General features: G+C 39.7%; 1 protein-coding gene across 1 annotated transcript in view; it reads left to right on the top strand.

The window, feature by feature from the left end:
• MNAT1 (MNAT1 component of CDK activating kinase) overlaps positions 1-22,744 on the top strand; it is a 124,412-nt gene that overhangs the window by 40,364 nt on the left and 61,304 nt on the right. Inside the window, exons 4-6 of the mRNA XM_068399804.1 lie at positions 7,156-7,259; positions 11,589-11,729; positions 17,039-17,164. Coding sequence (XP_068255905.1) covers positions 7,156-7,259; positions 11,589-11,729; positions 17,039-17,164 — 371 coding nt within the window. The remainder of the gene's footprint in view (positions 1-7,155; positions 7,260-11,588; positions 11,730-17,038; positions 17,165-22,744) is intronic.

Below are 22,744 nucleotides of genomic sequence, written 5' to 3'. Positions count from 1 at the left end.
CAGTCAGAAGGCTCTTAATTTTCACCATCAAAGGGGTCATTTATGATCTACTAACTTCAGGCAGATCCAGAAGCTGGAGGACAGATTGGGTAAGAGTTCAAGCCCTCTTCTCCTTTCCCTGGTGACACAGCTCATTGCGTACATCTTGCTCTCCCTAAGCCCTTCCCTGCCTGCACTCCTGGGCAGAGTTCTCCACCTGAGAGTTGTCTGGTACATAGGGATGGATGTTTCCAGTGTTTTTGCTGTGCATGTTGTGTGTGGCAAGGCTGAACCATATGTTCAAGGTGTCTTCGACTCTGTATGGTTACTTCACACTTTACAGCTGAGAGTATTTATTTCATTTTTATTGTGTATGTGAATTCCCTGCTCGTTTGTGCATATGAAAAACTAGGCTGCAAGACAGGAAAGAAAGGGTGTAGTCGTGCAGCGCAAAGTTTTGCCTTGTGGAGCCGATGTGCAGCAGGTCAGCAGTAGCTGGTGGCAGTTGTTGAAGCTGCCAGGTTAGGAAGGTAGAGAGCCAGAGAACTGGATATCCCCTTTCGCCCCCTGCCCCAAATTTTCAGTTTTTCTGTGGGAAGGTAAAGTGCAGCTTTACCCTGTTTTTGGTTTTGTTGTTTTTTTTTTTTTTCCTGGTAAGTTTTGTTTTTGAAGTTGTTGTGGGGGATTAAATGAAGTAGTTGCTTGGCAGAGACAAAATGTAAACATCCTGAATAAGTATACTTCCATGTGACCCTGGCATAATTCTGATAGTTTTTCCAAATGTTTCAGGTAGGTTAACTTCAACATGTGCAGCAATTGCACTGTCTTATTCCATTGATGTGATATATGACCTCACTTGAAACACATTTTCCCCCTTCATATCAGGATTGTTATACCTACAGACTTTTTCTATTTAAAGAAAAGAGTTGGGTGGTATAGCAAAAGTGTGAGAGGGGAAGGTCAAACAAACATTAGGGTGGTCACCTCTTAAGATTTCTATTATAAAAAACACATTTTTGAAGTGGTTTAGAATGTAGCCACTAAATAATGCTTTGGGCTAAAATGTGTTATACAAGGCTTTAAATAGAAACCACATTTTAAAGCAAGTTTTCCCCAGAAGAAAAATCAGTTGGACAATTTGAGAACATTGTAAACACAGTTTGTTGTCGTTAACACTAGGAAGAAAAATAAAGTGAAAGGGTTAAAACCTGCCTTTGGGATGAGAGGGCCAAAGAGCCTTAGAGTGTTGCTACAAGTTACAGTCTCTGGACATCATGCAAATTTTGCTGGCTCTTTTAACAAGGTTTTCTTCTTCCCCAGAGTATTTCCATAGCCAGTTTTCCAAAACCCGGTGTGTAAGCTCTCCAGAGCAGGGCCCGCCTCCGTGCATGGGTATACACACTGCCTGGCACCGTTCTCCTGATACCTGAATGAGGCCTCTAGGCATTACCGCAACACAATTGTTAATAGTAATTATTGCTTTTTAAAAACATTCAGTACACTCAACTTGGAAGGAGGCTACTGTGTTTGTGCCCTTCGGATTCCTGTATCTTGTTACTCCTCTAAGACTTTATGCAATACCAGCTGCCTGGTGCCTTGTCTTGCTCAGAACGTTTATCTCACAAGCGATCTTTGGACAGAAAAGATTTTGCTATCTACGATCACTTGTGGGTTGTGTTGTTTATTGTTTTGTGTTTTTTTTTTCCTCTGTGTGTGTGCACAAGGATGGTATTGCTAGTCCTGACAATGGAAATAACCCAACTGGAAATCAGGCAGCTTTATCAAAGATCCATTTCGGTCATCTCACTGAGCAAAGATTTCAGTACCACACTGTTCCAGCCACAATGATCTTTCTTAGACCGATGGGGCTGAGCGATTTCAGTCATTTATTACTATGTTAAGGTATTTTTCTGGAAAATTATTGACCCAATAAAAGACAACTGAGGATAAACAGAAATAATTATTAATACCTACCTAGATTTTTCTGGCTTAGCGGTGGGTTTTCTTTTGTTTCTGATAATTATTTGGTTATAATCACAGAAATGTTGGTTCGAAGGGACCTGTTAAGATCTATTCCATCTTTTCTGCCCCTCACTCGTCTCCTACCCCCATTAAAAGTACAGGGGCAGAAGCTGGCCCCGGCATCGAAAGCGCCAACAGAAGGTGCTGCAGTGGCAACAGAAGGTGCTGCAGTAGCTTCGGACTCCCCAGGCAACCTGAGGATGTGGTTGTGTCGCCCTTCATAGTGCCCTGCCCAAAGCAGTTGCTCTTCTGCCATTCATGGTCTCTACCTGGTGATTTATGAAGGTGATGATCAAGGAATTGTTTGTAGTAGGGTGGGAGGAATATTTTTTGTAACAAACTAATACTTAGTAATTTAAAAATTTTCAACTGGCTCATACCAGCAATGCAGATCAAACACTGTCAGCAGAGTAATCATCTGCTGTTCTGCCAGAGAGGGAATGTTGCTACTATTTGAATAGCAAATATTTTTACATGGTAACATTACTGTCTCCTAAGGAACTAGGAAAAGACATCTCAGAAAATTTGCGATATCTCAGACTAAAACAGGGAGATTTTGACAGACTTAAAGTCCTGCAGTGAAGTGACATTTGTTCATTCTCCTGTGTCTCTGGACAAATTATTGTGCCATATAATTCAAATTTTTGTCTCATTTTCTTTTTTCTTTCATAACTAGGAAAATATTTTTTCCATTTGTTGTAGAATTGCATAATGAATGTTGTTGTTTGAAGAGCAGTGAAAGTCTCCCTGTAGAGTCTGTGTTTCAGAAGTAGGGAGTTCTACCTAAATAGAATGAAATGTTTCAGAAGAACACAATAGTCTTCCTGTTATACTTAACAGATGTCTCAAGGCAAGTCATTTTATAAACCAACCAACGTGAGATGGATAAGTAGATAAATAATTGTTGCATACAAAACAGCTTCTGTTTCTTTTCCCTGAAGGGTTTCAGGCCTCTTATATCGGCTTATGCTATATTTCAACATGGACAAAAATAAGTCTGGCTTCTCTTTGAAACCTTTTCAAAGTAGCCATCTGCTTTGCCAGTCATATTCAGATCTACATTACTTTTTTTTTTTTAGGGTAGGTGTAGCATATGAGTTAATTTTTTTAACTCTTTCTGGTTCTTCTAGTTTTATAATGTGTTTTGTTGTATTTTTTAAAAAAAGGAACATTTGGAAGAGTTATATTTAAAATAAATTTCTGGCAAAACCCAAAGCAGACCAAATACTGCATAGTCCCAGCTATGTAAAAGGTAAGATGTTGAGTATTAGTGACTGTGTTCTTTGATTTGACACTTGTTGGTTTTTAAATGCCAGGTAACTTGTGGAGGGGACAAGGAAGAAAAGAAAGAAATAATCTCTTAATTTTTTTTTTGTGGCCTAGTGCCCCTTACAAAATGGACTTGTCAGCTGTAATTGCGGGGATACAATGGCAGGAATTTGTATTCTCTGAATATTGATGAAAAGCTGTTTGAAGCTCATGAAAAATACATCATAAAGTATGTTGGAAGATGTTCTGGCTGGCGGGTTGGCTGCTGATAATCATGCAATGTCAAGGAGCATAGTTTGTTTTGCTGCTAGGGTGTTTATTGCAGGAGGGAATATATTCTTTTCATTTATTAAAGGACAGCTGTTGACACTGGTGTTGGTATAGAGACATCCAGGTCTTAAATGCTGTTGCAACAAAATGTAGCTCTTCAGCATTTTACGTCTTGAAATGTGGACAGCTTTAGTGTTGAGCAGATGCTGAGGGCTAAGATAATGTTCCTCTTCAATGACCGAGTTACTATTCAGTGGGAGAAATCTGCTTTGGTCTTGGAGGGTGCTGGAGGTATAAATCTTTCTGGTTGCTGATGTCCTACCATATTCTCAAGTGACAGAGTAGAGCAAGACTAACAGAGCAGAATCAACATGGTATGAGCAGATCTGACCACTGAGAGGATTTTATCTGTGATTTGGTTCCAGCCACAGCAGGAAAACAGAAGGGGAAATAAACCATCTTTCACATTGCTGTGAGCAGAGCAGTGGGCATTTAAGGTGGCTATGCAGATGGATATTGAAGATTGCTTAAACATTGATGCAGAAACATATCTCTCACATGGAAATGTTACTTTATATCAAGTAGCAAAATAAACATGCGTTTGTTAGTAGTTCTAAATAAAGGCAGCATCTGCATATGTCTAAAATTTGCCTACTTTCCCCTGTATGAGTTTTAAATATTATGGTTTTTGTTTTGCAAACCTAGGTTGTGACTAATTGAACCTATTAAAGGTAACTGAGAAAAGAGAAAAAAACCCCTCTGAATGTTTCAAGCAGTAATAGTTGCAGAACCTGGATAATCGGCTTATTGCTGGATTATTTTTAGAGAAATGCCCAAGATGTTCAGGAGCCCAAAGGCATTTGGCATCTCATCTTGCTCCTCCTTTTGCACCTGAAGGTGGCATCTGGGCATCCTGCTAGCATAGTATGTCTCATATGCTATTTCTTTCTTGTGTCGTCATTGAAGAGTTTAAAAAGCTGGTGTGTGGATTTAAGTTGTAGGAAGTGCTGACATTCCCATGCAGCTGCTGTCATTGCAGAGCCCTGGCCTGACTGTATGCCAGCATTTTCACATGACAATTCTCCTCTGCCATAATACTCAAATATTAAGCTGCTTGTCAGCAGGGAACTGTAGGCTGGGAAGTTGGAGGTCAAATCTCCATTGAAATACTAAAAATATAGACTATATTTTATTAAGGAAATGCTGCCATGACCAGAAAGTGTATGTATGTCAATATGAAATTGGAAAATGTTGTTATACCTTTTGGAGAGAAAAAAATTAAATTTGAAATGGGTGACTTGCTTCCAAGAACCAAGAGCTGAACTTTGAAGGGCTTGTTTGGGTTGTAGCAGTGCCCAGAAGTGCCACCTGTGGTGAGATCAAGACTACAGAGATAGATGGCTTCACGTAGCTATGGTAAGGAGACACAGCAGACCATACGTAGGAGAAAGGAGGCTTTACTCCCCTGCTCCTGGTTCTTACAGGTGGGAGACCTTCAGTATAGAGGCCCAATGATCTGCCCAGGAACAGCAGCAAAGTTAGAATTTGAACTCAGGTTTTGATTCCTAATCAAATGCATAAACCACAGAGCCAGCCTGCACCTCAGATCACTTCTGAAGTGAGGATGATGGGGTCGACGTGGAAGAGTTCAGCTGATTCAGGAGCCAGGCTGAATTAAAACGTCACTCCTCTTGATACTGCTCATTATTTGGAAAAGAGGAGAAAAAAATTAAATACAACATTTTGTTTGTTTAAGGTTAGGAATTTCTTCAGCTACATCTTGCCCTAGCCCTTCTTGCTGCAGTTCAAGGAAGGACTGAATACTTTTGATAAGAATAAGATGATGTGGTGGTTTGGTACTCCTGGAAAAAGAGCATTCCTATTCCCGTCTGTGCATTTCTGTTACGTCCCTTGCACAGTCTCTGGCACTTGTCCGGCCCCTTTGTTGAGCCAGTTCAGGTTACTGGAGGGTTTCTGTTGACACTGCAAAGCATCTGGGGAGTCCTGGAGGCAGAGCAGGGGAAAGGGTGAGACCTGTTCCTGGGAAGAGGGACCTAAGAGCAGGACTGCCCCTTTTTGGCAGTAGCGAGCTGCTGTGTAACTGGGTTTGTAGAACTGAGCTGTATCCCACAACTCCAGCATTTTGGACCTTCCCTGTTTTTTTTTTTTCCCCCTGCCTCCATTTGCTCCCTGCTTCGATTTCTTGCTGTTTCCTCTGCTGCTCTTAACTGGTTGGCCAGTGTAGTCTAAACCAGTTTGGTTTACCTAGAGCCCTCCTAAAAGCTCATTTCTGCTGTGTTACCTGTGGAGAAGATGAAAGAAGGGCTATAATGTTTATCAAACTGAGATGTGTGCTGTTCTGATGAGCAACAGCACAGACTTCAGGCTTCCTTCCATCTCTCTCTAGCAGCCTTATACAAATGACTTGGCAGCGGTGCATGTGCCCAGGGTTCATCTGGCCCAATCACTTGAGGACATAGAGAGAACTGAGCCAAAACCTTCCAAGTTTTGTGCTGGCATTTCCACTAGAACCTCCTTCCCTTCCTTAAGGTCTGACTTAACGCGGTTGCTGAGCTGTTGTTTTCTTGCGAAGGATTTGTCAATGGCAGTGCAAATTTCTCTGCTGTTCTTGCAAATTTACTGTAGCCACATGACAAAGCTCTTCGAGGCTTTGAGTGCGGTACGTTGGCAGTCTTTGATAGCTTTAAGGCCATGGGCATGAGCCCAGCATCCACTCTGGATGGTGATCACCAAGCGACTTCCCAGTGATAATGGCTTTCAGTTGGAATTCACTTGACCCACAATTGAACCAGTGACCTGGAGGTGAAAGGCTCAGGCATTGTATCAAATTACTGATCATCCAAACCATCTACATCTTTCAAGCCGTTGATTATAGAAACTGTTAAATTTCTTGGGGTATCTTCTGTGCCATGTGTAGATAATTGGGAATGTTGTGCTAAACTATGGAGCTTACTGGCCGACCCTGCTTGTTCATAATTATGTGAGATATAGTCTGTCACTATCAAGAGACATCAAAAGAATGTCATTTAACCTATTAATCTGGATGCATCTGCGAATTCCTCGTAATAAAGGTAACTGTACATTGGTGCCTTTTAAGTTATTGACTAGTGTGAAATTTTTTTGTGTACCTGTATTCGAACAATCTCTGTAGTCTTTGTGCATTAGATAATTTATGAAATGAAATGACTTAATTTCTAACCTTGTCTTAATATGTATGTGTGTTGTCTAATTTAATTTTACAGGAATCGGTGTGTTCTTAGCTACAACTACTACTTGAAAAGGTCAATGTTTTATGAATAATATTATGATTATTCATGTGTATCATTATCAGTATCACAAAATAGGATGCAAGACTCAAATTTTCATCTCCTACAGATGTATAAACCTAAAGGAACTCTGTTGGCTTCTGTTGAAGTTCGCAGTGATTTAGCAGACTGTGTCTTGCTTTACAGGGTATATTTAAGTAAATTCTGTTATTGTGATGTTTGTATCTGGTGCTAGAAGGAACAGAGAACATAAGAGTAGTATTTCTTTGTCATAGTCATGCATGCTGACCTAATACTTTTGCTTTCTGTCTTTCTAATATTTATGCAGTATTTAACTTGACCAACAATGTGGATGTGGAGAACACCAAAAGGAAAATGGAGCTGTACCAGAAGGATAACAAAGAAGTCATTCAGAAAAATAAGATAAAACTGGTTAGTTAACTTCTCCTCTCTCCTTAAATTTTTATTCATTAGTTAAAGAATTAAAGGATTTTTGAAGTGGAGTACTTTCTATAGTGTCTTAAAAACAAGTCAAAGCTGAAGGCACTACGTAGATTTCACTTTGTATTCAAAAACTGTAATACATCAATGTTCTGTGATACTGATATTTAGTGCTGTGTAAAGAGATTAAATTGATAGTTGAAATGTAGTTATGCTTTATTTTGGGAAGGGCTTGAAAAGAGGGACAGGCAGTAAAGTCTGCATCTAATACATCACTGCTGCATGCGTGCTGGCAGTGTTGTTGGACAATATCCAGGAGAGACCAAGTTCATTCCTATACCAGGACAATCATTCCTTTCTCATCCAAAGGAAAAAAGGAATCCAGATGCAAACATTATGAAGCTCCCAGGAGAGAGTTGTAAAATTGAGGGAAAGCAAAGGTCTGGTTTATGCAAAAGTTAAAATGAAAGATGTTGAAACAAACATTAAATTTTTGTTCAAGAGCTGATAACAATAACATTAGGAGTATTGTATAAATGATCTGTATGCAAAACACATGATTCTTTGAATATTCCTTCGTTACAATGTGGCTCAGAAATAATTTTGTTCTTTAAAAATAAACTTGCAAGCATTTCTTTCTCTAAGGAAATTTTAATCTGTTAAATATTTTTTCAGTATAAAAATACACATTGTTATCAGTTCTTGAAGGAAAATGTCTGCCCAGAGTGTGACATAACAAGGTTTTGTGTTTGTATTCCAGTTGCACTAAGGACTTGCTTTCAAATCAGTAGGGGTGAAATCCTCACTCCCCTGAAGTCTGTGGCAAAACTCCCAGTGATTTCTTTAGCTCTAGGATTTCACAGGAGGAGATTGGAATCTGAAAAATGTTTGTTTGAACCTCTTCCTTTTAGAGGCAGGGAAATTTCCCCAGGGGTCCATCTCTGATCTGTTATCCTGTCTCTGACACTGTGCAATATCCTATGCTTCAGAGCTTGAAGAGACCTGCCAAATCTTTGGCTACATGTCTTATTTTACAATGTAGGTGCAACCTCTAGGGTCACCATGAGAACAGTGTGCTTTGCCTGCAGCCCACCTTCTGTTCATGTACGTGACTCGCAGGCAGCCTGTGCGCTCACTGTGTGATAGTATCAGGCAGCACAGTAATACTCGGTACCCACCCAAGCCCCCTGGGCCTTCTGTTTTCTGTACTGTGTGATCTTGCTGTGCTAGAGGCTGTCTGGTGGAAGCTGGGCAAGCCTGCGTGAATCCAGACTTACTGGAGATCTGGAGACGTTTCTTTTTTATTCCTTTTTCAACATTTAAAACATTCAACATTTCTTTTCCAACAATTGAAACATAATAATAGACTTGACGCAGTTGCTGTTACAAAAACTGCGTGATCTTGCCCATAAATTTACCCCTCTCCCAAAAGATGAAAAGGTGCTTTCTCTCTCTAGCTCTTTTGGCAGGTTTTGGAACGTCTTTACTCCTTAAATGGTAAAAGGTGTCCTAATTTCTCACCTAGACTTCTTATGGCTGGTCATTGTCCCTTCATTCTTGGACTGACATAAATTTTTCTGTCCGTTGTAATGGTTTGCTTCTGAGGAGTACAGATATTCTCTGTCTCGCTTGGTGCTTTTGTTACCCTTTGCATGTTCCGGTTTGAATTTGTGTTTGGCAAGCAGAAGGGACCAGAATTGAATGCAGTATTGTAGCCGAGATCTTAACGGCCTCTTATAAAAGAACACTGTTTTCTCATCTCTACTGGAAATACGTTGACATACGTGATCCTAAGACTGTTCTTCTCTTGTAGCACTGTCATATGGGAGCTTCAAAAGCAGTAGTGATCAAGTAGTGCATCATGTTTTCTCCTCTTTGGTTTCTAATTGGTGAATTAATGGCTCCAAATCTGTGGCGTTGTAAGTTATTTTCATCTCGCTTCTGCTACTTCTGTCCTCATGAGTATGTCATTCTTTCTTACAAATCAAAATACTAAGTTACGGAAGCAGTCACTTCAGGATTTGAATAACTGCTGCTTCTGCTGTCAATACAAGCCATATTCTTCATCTTTGTAGCCAGTTCCTAATGACCTTGCTACTCATGTACTAGCCCGTCTGTTAGGTGTGTAGATTTGATGCAGGACCATGCAGAGGAAAGGTTTAAGTACATAGGTCTGGATAAAAAGGTGATAAACTCTTGGAGAAGGGGTTCTTGTCATTATAAATTTATTTTTTTAATATATATTTATATATACTTTTTATATATTTAAAACCTTGCACTCTGAGTAGGCTACAGTTTTCCCAAACATGCCTTCTTCCTTAAATATCTGCTATTCTCCAGTCAGAGGGTAGCTTGTTACTTCCTACTTTGTTACTAGTTGTTTAATTTCACTTGCTGCTTTGTTCAGTCTTGAAATACTTTTGTCTGGACTCCGTGATGTGAATGTGTTTAAATTTTCTTGATTGTCTTTTCTTGAATGCGGCGAAACATTCCACTTTCTATTTACTTCTTGCCATTTGCCATTTTGACTTTACTCAAGGCTTCACCGTGATCATCTTTATTTCTTTAGATGTTGGGGCTGTGTCTAGGTTATCTTTAAGCTTGACACAACCCTTGCTGCCCATTGAGCGCATTTCTCTCCTGTTTTACTGTTTTGTTTAGTCTTCCTTTCAGAAAGAATTTGATCTGACTTGTGATAATTCTTCCTTTTTTCTGTAGTCTGATCTGGTTTAGGTTTGTATATCAGTTTATATATTTCTGACTATAATTTTTCTGGGCTGGTTCTTCAGACTAGGTCTGTCAGCGCTTTCCTGCAAGTTTTCTTCTGTTTCAGTGCAAATCCCAGCCAGTCTTTAGACATCAACGTGGAAGAGGCATGGAATGTCTTAAAGACCCTGAGCTCTTCAGTTCTGTTGACTGAACTAACTAGATCCCTTTTAATTCTCAGAAATAACCTCAATTAGCAACTTGGGGATTTGTTTTTTTTGTTTGTTTCCGTTCATTAAATGCAAAGAGAATCCAGTTTCAGGTGGTCACTGGTTGGTGAGCAGCTCTTTACCAGCGTTGCTGCTAGTTACAAAATGAAAGCAGCTCTGTTGGCTCGGTGGCAGGTGATGAGATCTGTCAGCTCTTGTGTGCAGGAGTAATGGGGCCTCACTCTAGGACCCATTGGCTTGATCTGCCTGGCAAAGGGATGTTTTTCGGCATGTTCTGGCATATATCAGATCACTATGCTTTATGATATAAATTTAGGTCTTTGTTACAAGAACAGATTTTACTAAGCTCTTGGCTGCAATAACGTTTTGCTGAAACTGCCTCCATGGATTAATCATCCATTTAAAATTTATAAAATTGTAATTATCTCTGCACTTTTACCAAATCTCCCTTTGCTTTAGTATTTTTGGTGGGGAAGATTTGGAAAATGTTTTCTATATGTTACTGTCCTATACCTTCTTACCACCTAACTGATGTTCTTTTGATCCCCTCCTTCTGTATAAAGTCATTTAGCTGTAATCCTTTTCCCCACCCTGTCTTTCAGCCCTCCTCTTTTTTTCTTCCACTATGATTTTCAAATATAGACGACTTAATAGTTTACAGGTTAAAAAAGACTGCTCAAGAAGTAAATCCTGAAACAAAAGCTAGTTGCTATGTACTTGTCATTTCTTTCTTTTTTTCTCTTGTGGCACATGACTTCAAGTTGTACAAAAAATTCCTTATTTTCTGGGAATGTGACATTTTTTACAGTTCACTCTTAAATAGGTTTTAACTTATACACTTCTCTGTTAATATTCAGATTTGTAATTTCTTATTTTTCTTCTACACCACTGTTAAGTACACAGTGTACTTCGCACACAAGAAGCAACTGGTCAGTGGGGCGATCAGAAACAGTAGGTGGGGTTATATTTTCAGTCACCCACTTACATCACTTGAGAAGCAGCATGTGTGGGAGCAAAGAGGGGTTCATTTTAGAGCAAAGGTACAAGGAAAAGCCGCTGTAATTCTCTAATGTTTAAAGAGCTGAGATCCAAATGGTTACTTCCTAATGCAGAGAGCAGCAAGGAAGAAAAAAAAAAAAAAATCTAACTTCACACTGAACAATAAGGAGGTAGAATCATTGTCCATAATGACCTTAAAATTCTGCTTAAAATTCTACCTTGAAAGAAGGTACCTTGAAAGAATTCTACCAAATTTGGTAGAATTTGGCTGCTTTCCCATTGCTTGGTTTGTCCTAGGTCCTTTGGTAGGCAGCAGAGCTGTGGGTGAGCTCTGTCCACCCAAGGAGGAAGGTTGCTGTGAGCTGATTTCTAATTTTCTTTCCAGACGCGGGAGCAGGAAGAGCTGGAGGAAGCTTTAGAGGTAGAGCGACAGGAAAACGAACAAAGGCGACTGCTCATACAGAAAGAAGAACAAATGCAACAGATGATAAAGAGGAAGAATAAGCAGGCACTCTTGGATGATCTGGTGAGTAACAAAATTAGAGGCTTTGAATGCTCAGTAGCAGAGCAAACAGCAAGTACATCTCTACCACGTTTAACTGTGGAATTAGCACATCTGCCCCTTTCTGTTTCCCTGTTTTGCATGTTTTGTGTTACTGTTCTCGCACCTATCATTCATTTCATTGTTACAAACAACTCTGGTTTTGGTAAGCTAAGGACTGGAGGAAAAGTGCTTCTGGGATTCATAGACTTAATTGGACTCATTATCCAGAATGTCCAGTGCTGGTTAGAAATTAATTCTGGGAAAGCATTCTTGGCTTTTTCAACACAAAATTAATCCTGGATAAGATGCCGGCAATGAAAAATGCAGAAGGTTTCTTTGGGTATTTAGGAGGAGGCTATTTTCCTGGGTCTGCCTGTTCTGATTTTTTTTGTTCATTTCTTTTCCTAGTGAGCTTCCACTGAAAGCTCTTTTCTTGCTGCTAATTGACATGGGGAGGTGTATTTCAGAAATTGCTTTAGTGAGTCCAGCCACTCTACCAGTTTACTTATTAGCTGATGTTTGATTGCATATCTGAAGAAGAGCTAGTATAAAAGTCTAGATTTTTATTGAATTCATTGACAATATGAAAGCCACAGGCTTTGACTGTGATCAAGGATGGCTTGCATTAGCATAGCTGATGTGGTGACTACTCCACCTTGAACCTGATGTATGAGGGGTGAGGTTCTGTCATGTCTGAGGCCATGTAACTGTCTGCTCATTTTGCCTTCAGCTGATGACAGTTCCATCTGCTTTGGTGCATGGCTGATCATGCAGCTTGTGAGGGGTGTAGACAGGAGCTGCTAAGTTAATTCAGCCATAATATGAACTCTTAGCACTCTTGGCTTGTTAAGCAGTACTGAATAGTGGTTGACAATCTGGTGTGTTGAAGCGAAGTGGTAATCGGGAGCTACTTCATGAGCTCGGCCACCTCTGCAAGGGGGAGATGGTGGAGAACAGGGGACAGTAACCTCAGAGTTATTTGAGCATTGGTCAACCCTTTTTGAGTCAGAGCACCTAAATGATAGGTGAGTGAAAAGGAGAAGTATGTATGCATGCATACATGTGTGCATCTGTGTCAATGTGGTTTAAAGCTGCTTGGCAGATTTAAATCAGAATTTCTCTCATTTCAGTTTATCTCACATTAATATAGCATTAATTCCTGCTTTGTAGTCTCAGTTGTTATTCAAGATACAGATGCTTTTCTACTTTTCCTGGAAGAGCAGAGATTCCCTTTGAAGCAGTGCAGGAGGCAGTGACGTGAAGGAAGAGCATCGATGTGCAGTTTAGGAGTATCAGGTGCTCTCCTGAAGAGCTGCCTTTTCCTAAGCCAGGAGTCCTGGCAACCTGTCATTGGTTTTGCTGAAAGGAGCTGAAGTTTCGTTTTTTGTAGGCAAAAGCAGGGATAAGCACAAAGGTTCTGAGAAAAACCCTCAAGCCTGTAACTTTGCATCCAGCAGTCTCTTTTCACTTAAAAGCTAGAAGTGCTTACAGTCCACACAATTAGGAATAGTTTGAGTAGTGGATCAGTTAATAAAAGCTCCACTATGAACTTGAATTTAATGCCTCAGAATAGGGATTTTTAACTGATTTCTGACTTACTTCAATCCTGTTCTAAAACACATTCTTAATTTACTAGACCAGTATGTTTTTTGGTTTGTGTGTTGTTTTGTTTTTTTTTTTTTTTCTCTTTTAGAAAGCAGTTGGTTTTACTGGAAACCTACTTCACCAGATGGCTTGGCGAAAGAATGGTTGTAAATAATCCTTAAAATGTGACCAAAATAGGTAGTTTTAGCTGTGATTGCATATATATTGCTTTTAAAACATATCTTAATATTCTAAAAACAACAGAAAGGTGATTTTTAAAGGCTGAGGAAGGAAACTGGGCAATTTTAAGTTGGGTGTCTGTTTATGAAGGGGCACTGTCAACTTAAATTTGAGCCAAAACTTGTTTTGTAATACTAAAGGTTTATAAAACCAGCACTGAAGTGTTTGTATAATGACTTACAAAGTCTCTGGAAAACCAGCAGTTGTTGAACAAATAAACATTTCCTATGGTCTCTGAAATGCTTCTAGTGCTGTGCTGCAAATCTGAAAATGAAGCTGATTGTAAGTAAAACTTAACTGAGAAATGCAGCAAATGCCAAACATAAGCAGTAGCAGTGTAAAGAATTACATTAAAAAAAAGAAGTCTTATATCTGTGGTGGCTGGTACTGTGCTAAAACAACGGGGATTAAGTTCTGGCCACAGTGATACCAGTGGCAAAACTACAGGCTCGGCAGGACTGTGAGTGTAGAGGAAGGTGGGAAGCTGACATTTCACCTGTTGGTTTTGAATTGTCTCTTTTGGATGCATCACCTGGTGCTGGGAACCTACAGCAGCCTTGACCTGCATCTTGGTCATTTTTTTTCAAGATTTCCTGCCCCCATACTGCGCAGCAAGAGAAAATTTTAAGACAATTTTTCTGTGTGATGCAGGTAGAGATGTTGGGTCTTTCCTCTTCCAGGAAGAGAATTTTTCCTTTGGTGCTTAAATCCTAATGACTGAGGAGATTCACAGTTTCTTTGATGTATTATTTATGGTATGGTCATATTGAGTAAAGATCTCGGTTGTTTACAAAAGTGTATGAGAATACTGTCCCATCTTCAAAGAGCTTGTAATTTAGGTAGTCCGGAGGCAGGGAAACAGGCGCAGCAATGTTTGGTATTTAAAATGTCGTGGAGCAGGCTTGGTTCCTGGTCAGCCTGGGGAGCGCAGTGGCTTATGCAGAAAGGACCAGCCCTGGGGCCAAGGCTCCATGAACCCGGCCTCGGCTGGGAGCAGGGAGAGGCAGGCCAGTGTCGCTTGCAGGAAGGTGAGCAAGGCATCGCGGGCAGCTGGGGCTCTGCAAGCTACTGGAAGAGCAGTCAGGTGCTTTGCCTAAGCTGTTACCTGTTGCCTGGTTTGCCTCCCAGTACTAAATTAGGCAGATTTTATATTGCCTTTGTTATAAGTGAGCCCTTTTACAATAAAACATCTCACTTTAAGAGCACAACACCTCGTTGTAATTTAGACTTGTAGTCTCAGATGCATTTTATGTATTATTGGAAGAGGTGTGTGTGTGTATTTTGTTTTGGGTTTGTTTTTTTTTTTTTTTAACCTTCTACACTTGGATAATCGGGGCTGAGTGAAATACCAAAGCACTTCCTTTATTTACTATATAAACTCTCTCACCTGTATGCAGATGGTTATAGACCTGCTCTTAGTTGTCTTCTGTGTTGTGGGACTTGCCCTTACCTCTTCAAGAGCCCAGACTTCCCAGGCATGAGCAAAATGGCATTGCAGCACATGGTAAAGAGGCAGGTTTTCCCTGGGCCGTGGCATAGCTTGGAGTCAAGCAAAGGGCGAGGTGCCTTAAAGACATCAAGCGTCTCCACTTTTACCAGAACCTCAGGGTTTTCCGAGACAAATCTTTCAGAAAATTTTGCATATAACTAGCTTTGTTCATACTGTTACAGTTTGTTTTCCCATACAGAAGATTGCTAGTGTGGATAAATGCTTACAGGATTGGACCTTTCATGTGTGTTAATAGTTAACAGAAGGGCTATGTGCATGTTAGAAAGGACAAACAATCGGGGACGTGGTGGCTTGCTGGCACGGTGTGGGTTTCCCACAGTGGTGTAATCTGGTTACCGGTCATTGTGCGAAATCTTGAGAAGTTCATACAAAAATTGCCTTCCTTTAGTTATTGTATTGGAAATGCAGTGAATGTTTAAGGAATATGAGAGGGCAAAATAAACCAGAGAGCACTTCACACTCTCCCCTTCTCCCCAACATATTAAATCTGATGATTAAAAGGCTCTTAACATCCTTAAACTCTGCTGACAGCTAGCAGCACATGCCGCTGCACAGTGGTTGCAGACGTGTACAACACTCTGAAGATGCAGACCCGTAAACTAATACATTCGTGGTCCAAATTTTCTCCCTGTTGTACAAAAATTAGATGTTGCTTATTACTACAATTTAGGTTTTTAACCTCTTCCTTCTCCTTCTCCTGGTTAGTCACAGAAACATGAGTAGGATCCTGTGCCTTAGTTGTTGTATTTGTGACTCTGGACCAAATCTTGTCGTGTGAGATTTTTTGGCTTTTAGCACTTGCAAACTAGTCGTAAGACAGAGCGAGTGTAACAAAAAATAGAGAGGAAAGAGGACTGGAGAGTGATGTGAAAAGTCAGCGTACAACATGACTGTTCTCCATGATCACTTCAGAAGATTCCTCTAGGAAACCATCAACAGCTAGGCATCTTGTGGCATTAAAAAATTCCCACTTATTACCCTGAACTGTTATAAATAAAAAAATCACAGTCCAGTTTATTAAAGTTTGTTTCATTTTGTGAGTAAATATGGTTCATAGTTCAGTATTTGCTTGGTTCTGTGAAACAGAAGTATGTGTGATGTGTGAGGGCTTTAGGAATAAATTACTGTGCTAGGGCCATCCAGGAAGAGTCTGTCTGAACTGAATCTCCTCTCAACTTCACGGTCGTTCTAGCTAGGAAGTCTCGAGGATTTCGTGTGCATGTGGATAGTCACATTAGTTTATTAGACAATTACTTGGCTGATAATTTTCTGTCTCTCTCAATAATGCAGTACATATGTGTATGTTAATAATAATTCTGCTGTAGAATTATTCTGTTCGGAGAGTTTAAGGAGTTCATTTGCTTAACTGTTCGTTTTATTACCTTTTTATATATTTTTTTTTAAAAATTGGCTGGCTTCCCTAAAAATAAGTTGGTGAAGGAGAAAATAAATATGCTGTTGGTTGCACTTACAATAGTGCCATTGTGCAAAGCAAAGCAAGGACCATTTCCAAACGGCCTCAGGTGAAATGTAATGGGAAACAATTTCAAACTGGTCTGAGTTCATTGGTAGAAAGAATGTGTCTTAGATAAACATCTGATCCAAGTTATACTACTTGGTATTATTTCTTCTCTGATGAAGTTCTAATTTTTTTAAATTTTAATAAATATAGTTGCATTGGCCGGTTGGAATAAGGAGCCTGTTATATTGTCTTTAATGTGGATTCTATAAAAATGGTTGTTTGCAGGTTACTCTGATTTACGGGGTTGCTGCAGCTTTTTCTTATTACTCAAAATGATCGTTTTCTGTGAACTGTTTCTCATAGAGAGGATACGTAGCATTACGCTGCTTTGGTAGTGATGGCCTTTCAGACACAGCTTGCAGTTTTGAAGAATATGTAGAGTTAATTGATTATTTGTTTTGTTTTAGCATTTAATTTTGTTCCTTGTATTTACAGGAGAGCTCCAGTCTTCCTGCTTCACTGCTTTTAGCTCAGCATAAGGACAGATCTACTCAGCTAGAAATGCAACTGGAAAAACCCAAACCTGTCAAACCGGTCACGTTTTCCACTGGCATCAAAATGGTAAGACTTGCTTGTTTCTTTTTTTTAATGCTTTTCTAAAGACCAAAGATTTCATCATATGAAATTTAGAGGTTATTTAAAGCTGAGTTGCATATTATATGAAACAGACTGTTCTCTTCCAATTATGTAAGTGATTAGGAATTAATCTAAGAATTTAATCATTCTGTTAGTTGGAATATGTGAAATATTTTCATTGTGTAGTTGTCAAAAAACAAGCTGTACCTTTTTCCCTGCAAAGTTGTGCTGTACTCTGAATTACTTTTGTCTCTCATTTGTGTAACAATTCTGGAAGTTGAAATTTTGGAAGTTCAAGAAAAGGTTGCACTCTCTTCGGACTTATTTTAAGCACTGGAATAATCTGTGAGTATGAGACAGGCAATTTAGAAAATGGCGCTGAGTGATTAAGGACACTCTTAATTGTTATTGGAATCTAGGAAGCAACAAGTGTTTTTTCAAATGTGTTCCTGCTGCGGTGACAGCTAAAGATCTGTCAGCGTTCCTGTTCTTTATCACGACATGGTACAAATATGCATCAGCCTGTGTGTGGAAATGTAAAGTTTTGTGGGGGGCTTTAGGGGTGGGAGCAGGAGTTACTGATCTTTTTTGCACCTAACTGGTTTCCTGTTTTGTTTTAAAACTCTGCACTTTTTTTAGACTTTGTATTTTAGAATTGATAATGGTAAATGATGTCTTGAAAGTAACCAACATACTCTACACCCTCCTCAACAAATGAAGAAGTCAGCAAAACAAAACCCTTTGCATCAGACTAATCTCCTATCAATTAATCTATTTATTTTGTCAGGGATAACTGTGCTGTGTTCATCATCTCCCAAAGAGTTCACAATGTAGAAGCATTTGCAGCGTATTTTTCCAAAAGTAGTGTCAGCTTTTGCAAAGTTGTCCAGATTCCTTCCTTGTTTTCCTGTAGTACAAACCATATCTTCTTCCTTTTTCTTTTAAAATTTAAGAGTCTGGGGGAGATTGATACGCTTTGTGAGACATTTTCTGTTTGTGTAGAAAAGCTAGTGGACAGAAAATGTTCATTGTTCTGTTTAAAAAATATTCTAACTGAATGCCTATACTTTTTTCTTGCTGTTAAAATATATTGTCAGCATTTCTTAAAGCTGTTGGCATTTCTTCTGGGAAAAGGAAGAAGATAAGCTTGTGTTACGTGATGAAGACAATGGAAGTACTTTCTAATGCGTTTGTAAATGGATATTAAATACCGTATGCGATAGCGGACACTTCAAATCTGCAGCCCTAAGTAAACTTTGTCCAGGAATGGTGAAAGACTTGGATGAGGAGATTTCTAGCATCATGACATTTAAATCTTAACGTTTGGAATAGCAGGGGATACTCCAGATAATGAATTGTTACTTTATCGGTGTTCAGAAAGTGTGAGTAGGTGACTAATTTAATTTGTTCAGTCCCAGACAAACAAACAAAAAAAACTTCACCCTGACTGACCTTAGTCCTAGATTAAAAAAGAACAACTTAAAAAAAAAATCAGGAATAAGTACAGTTAACAGTAAAGTTAAGGATAGGAATATTTGAAATTGGTGACTTCTATTTCTGGAAAATGGATTACATAAAGCAAAACAGATTTTACACTGATAAAATTACAGGGTTTGTTGAGAAAGATGAATGTTTCCATATTTTCTTTATGGGGTGCTTGATTTAGTTATTACATGACATTGATTTTTAGAATTATATAGAAATTACATTACACAATAATAACAATATTGAGATTCTGCACAATAAATGAATTAAGTGGCTAACTTGTAATTTCTAAAGTAGTTGTTGGTTACCACCACATAGGAATATTTCTGTGGGTGTCCTGCTAGGACACAGTTCAGTGTTTGGAAGCAGATGTTGAATTTCTATGGGTGACGTGCAAATTGGCAGTTTACACGACCGCTTTGACAAGCTGGCCTCATTTGAATGAAGTGCGTTTTAATACGGCTAACTGCAAAATTATAAATAGAAGAGTAAATAACAGGCTCTGTGAAGAGGATCTGGAAGTTTAGCTAAGCAAGTAAAGCAATTTGACCCTTAGCCACAGCACGTGTGTGTCGGGGGGGGATTGGATATTTGAATAGTAGAGCAATAAATAGGGAAGACTTTTCCTTCTGAGTGCAGTACTGGCAAGACTCATGGGCTGAAGGGTTCTGCTGACTGCATTTTGAATGCAAAAATCAGAAAGAATGCAAAGAGGAGCTGAGCCACAAAGGTCTATTCAAAGGCAGAAAGATATGCTTCGTGCTGTGTTCTGCCTGTAGTTTAAGAGAAGGTTAAGATATGACTCAATTTACAGTAAGTACCTCCTCAACACAGAACATGCCAAATCTGAACAGTGCAACAGTAAATGTAGCAAGAACCAGTCACCTTAGTTAAACAAATAGGATCTAAATAGGAACTGAAGGAACAAATAAGACCTGAAGTTCACAATGTTCCACTGGTTAATTGGCCTCACTGTTAAGATTGACTCTGGAATGTGATGAAATCTCTAATTCTTGGTGTTTGCAGATCAGGACTGGGATGCCTCTTGGAAAGGTACTGCAGTCAAATGCAAGCTGTTCAGCTCAGAACAGAGTTAGTTCTGTAAAAAGCAACACTGCACGTTGTATGTGATTTGGTGCAGTTGATGATCCGTGACAGTGTATTCTAGGGACACCGTAAGGTGAATTCCCACCTGGGCACTCACCTTACGAGATGCTTCATGTGTTCCAGGTTGAGTGTTTTTTTCTAAAAACCTGAGATGCTCAGTCCATTTGTTTTGCATAGTTGTACACTTGAAATAGGTAGAGCTTTTGTTGCGTTGCCCCTCAGGGGCAGCACTCTTTATAGTTACTTTAGCTTTGTTCCTCTCTAAGCCGTGGGGTTCACACCACTTACATTGGTGGGGGCAGCTCTAGGGGGAGTACTGAGAATTTCTTAGAAAATACAATTCTAATTAATGGTCTGTTTGGCTCAACAGTTGTGCAAGTTAGGTAGAATTTCTGTGAAAAGTCTGTTTGGTGCTCGCTGTTAGAGTTTCAGCAACACACATTTAATGAACCACTATGTACGTTCTTCCCTTGTGCTTTTATTTTTTCCTGATAGTTTGGCCACTGGTGGGTGTTTTCCTTAATTCTGTTTCAAAAGAAGGGAATCCAGCTAGAGCTAGCTGAGATGCTGGCTAATCCAGAGCTTGTGTTTACACAACGGCTATAAAAATATGCCAGTTGTGGCAATACACATTTTTTTTTTCCAGCTTGAACATGAGTGTTTTTCCTGGGATGGTCTCGGTCAGAGTGTTCTTCAGCCTGACTGATAATTAGACATGTTTCTGGGTTTCTGAATTCAGAGGCATGTACATTCTAGTCTCCTGGGCAATGCTCAAGGAAGTTGGCTCATTTAAGGTGTCATATTAGTGCTGTGGAGTTCCTATGCTTGCAGGGGGAGGAGGGAGTGCCTTTCACTGGTAAGCTAAGCAAGAGCATCCTCTATAGCACAAGACAGACAATTAGCTCATGGGGATAGGGTCTCCTTCACTTTTCCTTTTGTTAAGTTGTTTTTTTTTTCTCCTTTCAAGTGGGAGCTGTTTTTTCTTTGTGGTCTGCTCATTAACTAAATTTTATTTCTGTAAATTATATCTTTCTGCATGAAGCATACCTTCAGTTTGGTTTACCTCTGTAAGTGGGGGGAGAAAGTGCTTCAGAGTTTTCTGCTTGTCATGCTCATCATATTAAGAAATAGGCTTTCAGCATATCTGAGTATTTAGAACAGTCTTATTAAATCTAATCTCAAGTCATTGTAAAACTACAAAAGAAATTTGATCTTAATTGTTGCAGTAGTGCTAAAAATACTATTTCCTGTCAATGTTTGTACTTCAGATTTTAGTAGCCATCAAAAAGAGCAAAGGTTGTCGGAAATGAATGACATTTCTCACGTTTCTAGGGCTTATCAGGGCGTGCAAAACACATCTAAGGTCTGGCAAAAGAACCGTTCTTCTGTTCCTTGGTGAATATAGTGACCGTTTCTGGTTGGGAGGTGGCTTGAATGTGAAACCAATTTTAACATGTGAAACCAATTTTAACGTGTAAAAGAGGTGCTCGTATGCATTGCAGAGGAATGGCAGTTTGCAAATGCAGCAGGAATTCATTTTGTTACAGAAATTTAGTTTTCTTTTTACGTCTCTGGTGTTTACAGGACTGTAGGAGCCTTTTGGTACTTGTAGATCTTTGCTTTGCATTACCATTGCGGTTAAAAATGCATAGAAGTGTGGATGTATCTAACTCCTCTTTAATTCATTGGGAACTGGGAACATGCAAACATTTGAGTCTGTGGCCCAGCTATTTACACGTTTGTAAAAAAATATGAACACGTTAGACTGGCTCAGGTGCGTGCTCTCTTCAGCACGTTTCAGGCTGCATGCCCTGTCCCTTTGCTGCTCCTTCCAGTTTTATAATGGTTCTTTGCTCCCTTTCCCCAGCCTCCCAGGAGACTTAGCCTCTAGTGATGGTATTCTTGAAGTAATTTCACATAGTTAAAAACTAATTACCTCTAATTGGATTGCCCAAATATGCAGGAAAAGAACACAGGTGTCCTCTGGCCTGCTACCACCTGGAGAGTGTGCCTTATGCATTTTATACCTAAATACCTCAAAACTAATATAATGCATCATTGACCATTCAATTTCTATCATGGTTTTTGTTTTACTGCTTAGTAGCAGGGGGGATATATATTAATAGAAATATTAGTGCGGAGTGTTGTACATGCTTCGTCATTACCAAGTTGGTCACTACCCCTCTGAAATTGCAGTTTAAATAGATGTGTCAGGGAGGGAGGGGAACCAGATGCCCGGAGGGGATGTACTCACCCAGGAGTAGACAGCAGAGCACTGGTGGAAGGAGGAATAGGATCCAGCCCTACTAAATTCCTAACCTGGTGTCTGTTCCGCTGAGCCGGGCTCCATCTCCTGTCAACAGCACCCCTGAATGGCAGCGAATTAAGAGTGAAATATCTGCTTCAGCTTCTGCTTCCCTGTCCAGATCACAGCAGCGATGTTACATTTAGCTTTTCTGTGTGTCTGAATATTACCAGGATTTTGTTGCAGTTCTTGTAGTTTCAGGCTATTAGTAGCTGAATGCTGGGGAGAGCGATGTGCAGTGTGAAGCAGCCGGAGCTTGCAGGAGGGAGCAGTCGAATCAGTATTTCAGAGGAATGGATCTGCGTCAGACACAGGATGTCCAGGACACCCCAGGAATGCACGTTACTACTAAGCTGAGCATAGCAAGTGTTAGGGAATAGATTTCTTGCAGCGTTACACTTGCAGTATTATTCTAATGGGAAATAACGTTCTTATTTTACGTTATGTAGAGCTATTTCTTTTAAAATGTTGACCTCATCAGCTCAGGTCAAATTAACTGTTCTTCATTACTGCCTTTTCCTCCAATATTGCTTCCTGTGCAAACAACCGCTCGGCGACTGCTCCTGTTTTTCAGTCTGTTTGTTTTATAGCTTGTGGAGCAATTATCCAAAATCCTGTTCCAAACGCAAAAAAGTCTGTCAAAATACCTTTTTAATCAATTGTGCTCC

The sequence above is a fragment of the Nyctibius grandis genome, chromosome 4 (genome assembly GCF_013368605.1).
Source record: "Nyctibius grandis isolate bNycGra1 chromosome 4, bNycGra1.pri, whole genome shotgun sequence".
NCBI classification, from domain to species: Eukaryota; Metazoa; Chordata; class Aves; order Nyctibiiformes; family Nyctibiidae; genus Nyctibius; species Nyctibius grandis.
Note: the sequence above shows the minus strand (reverse complement) of the source record. Positions and strands in the feature narration are given on the sequence as shown.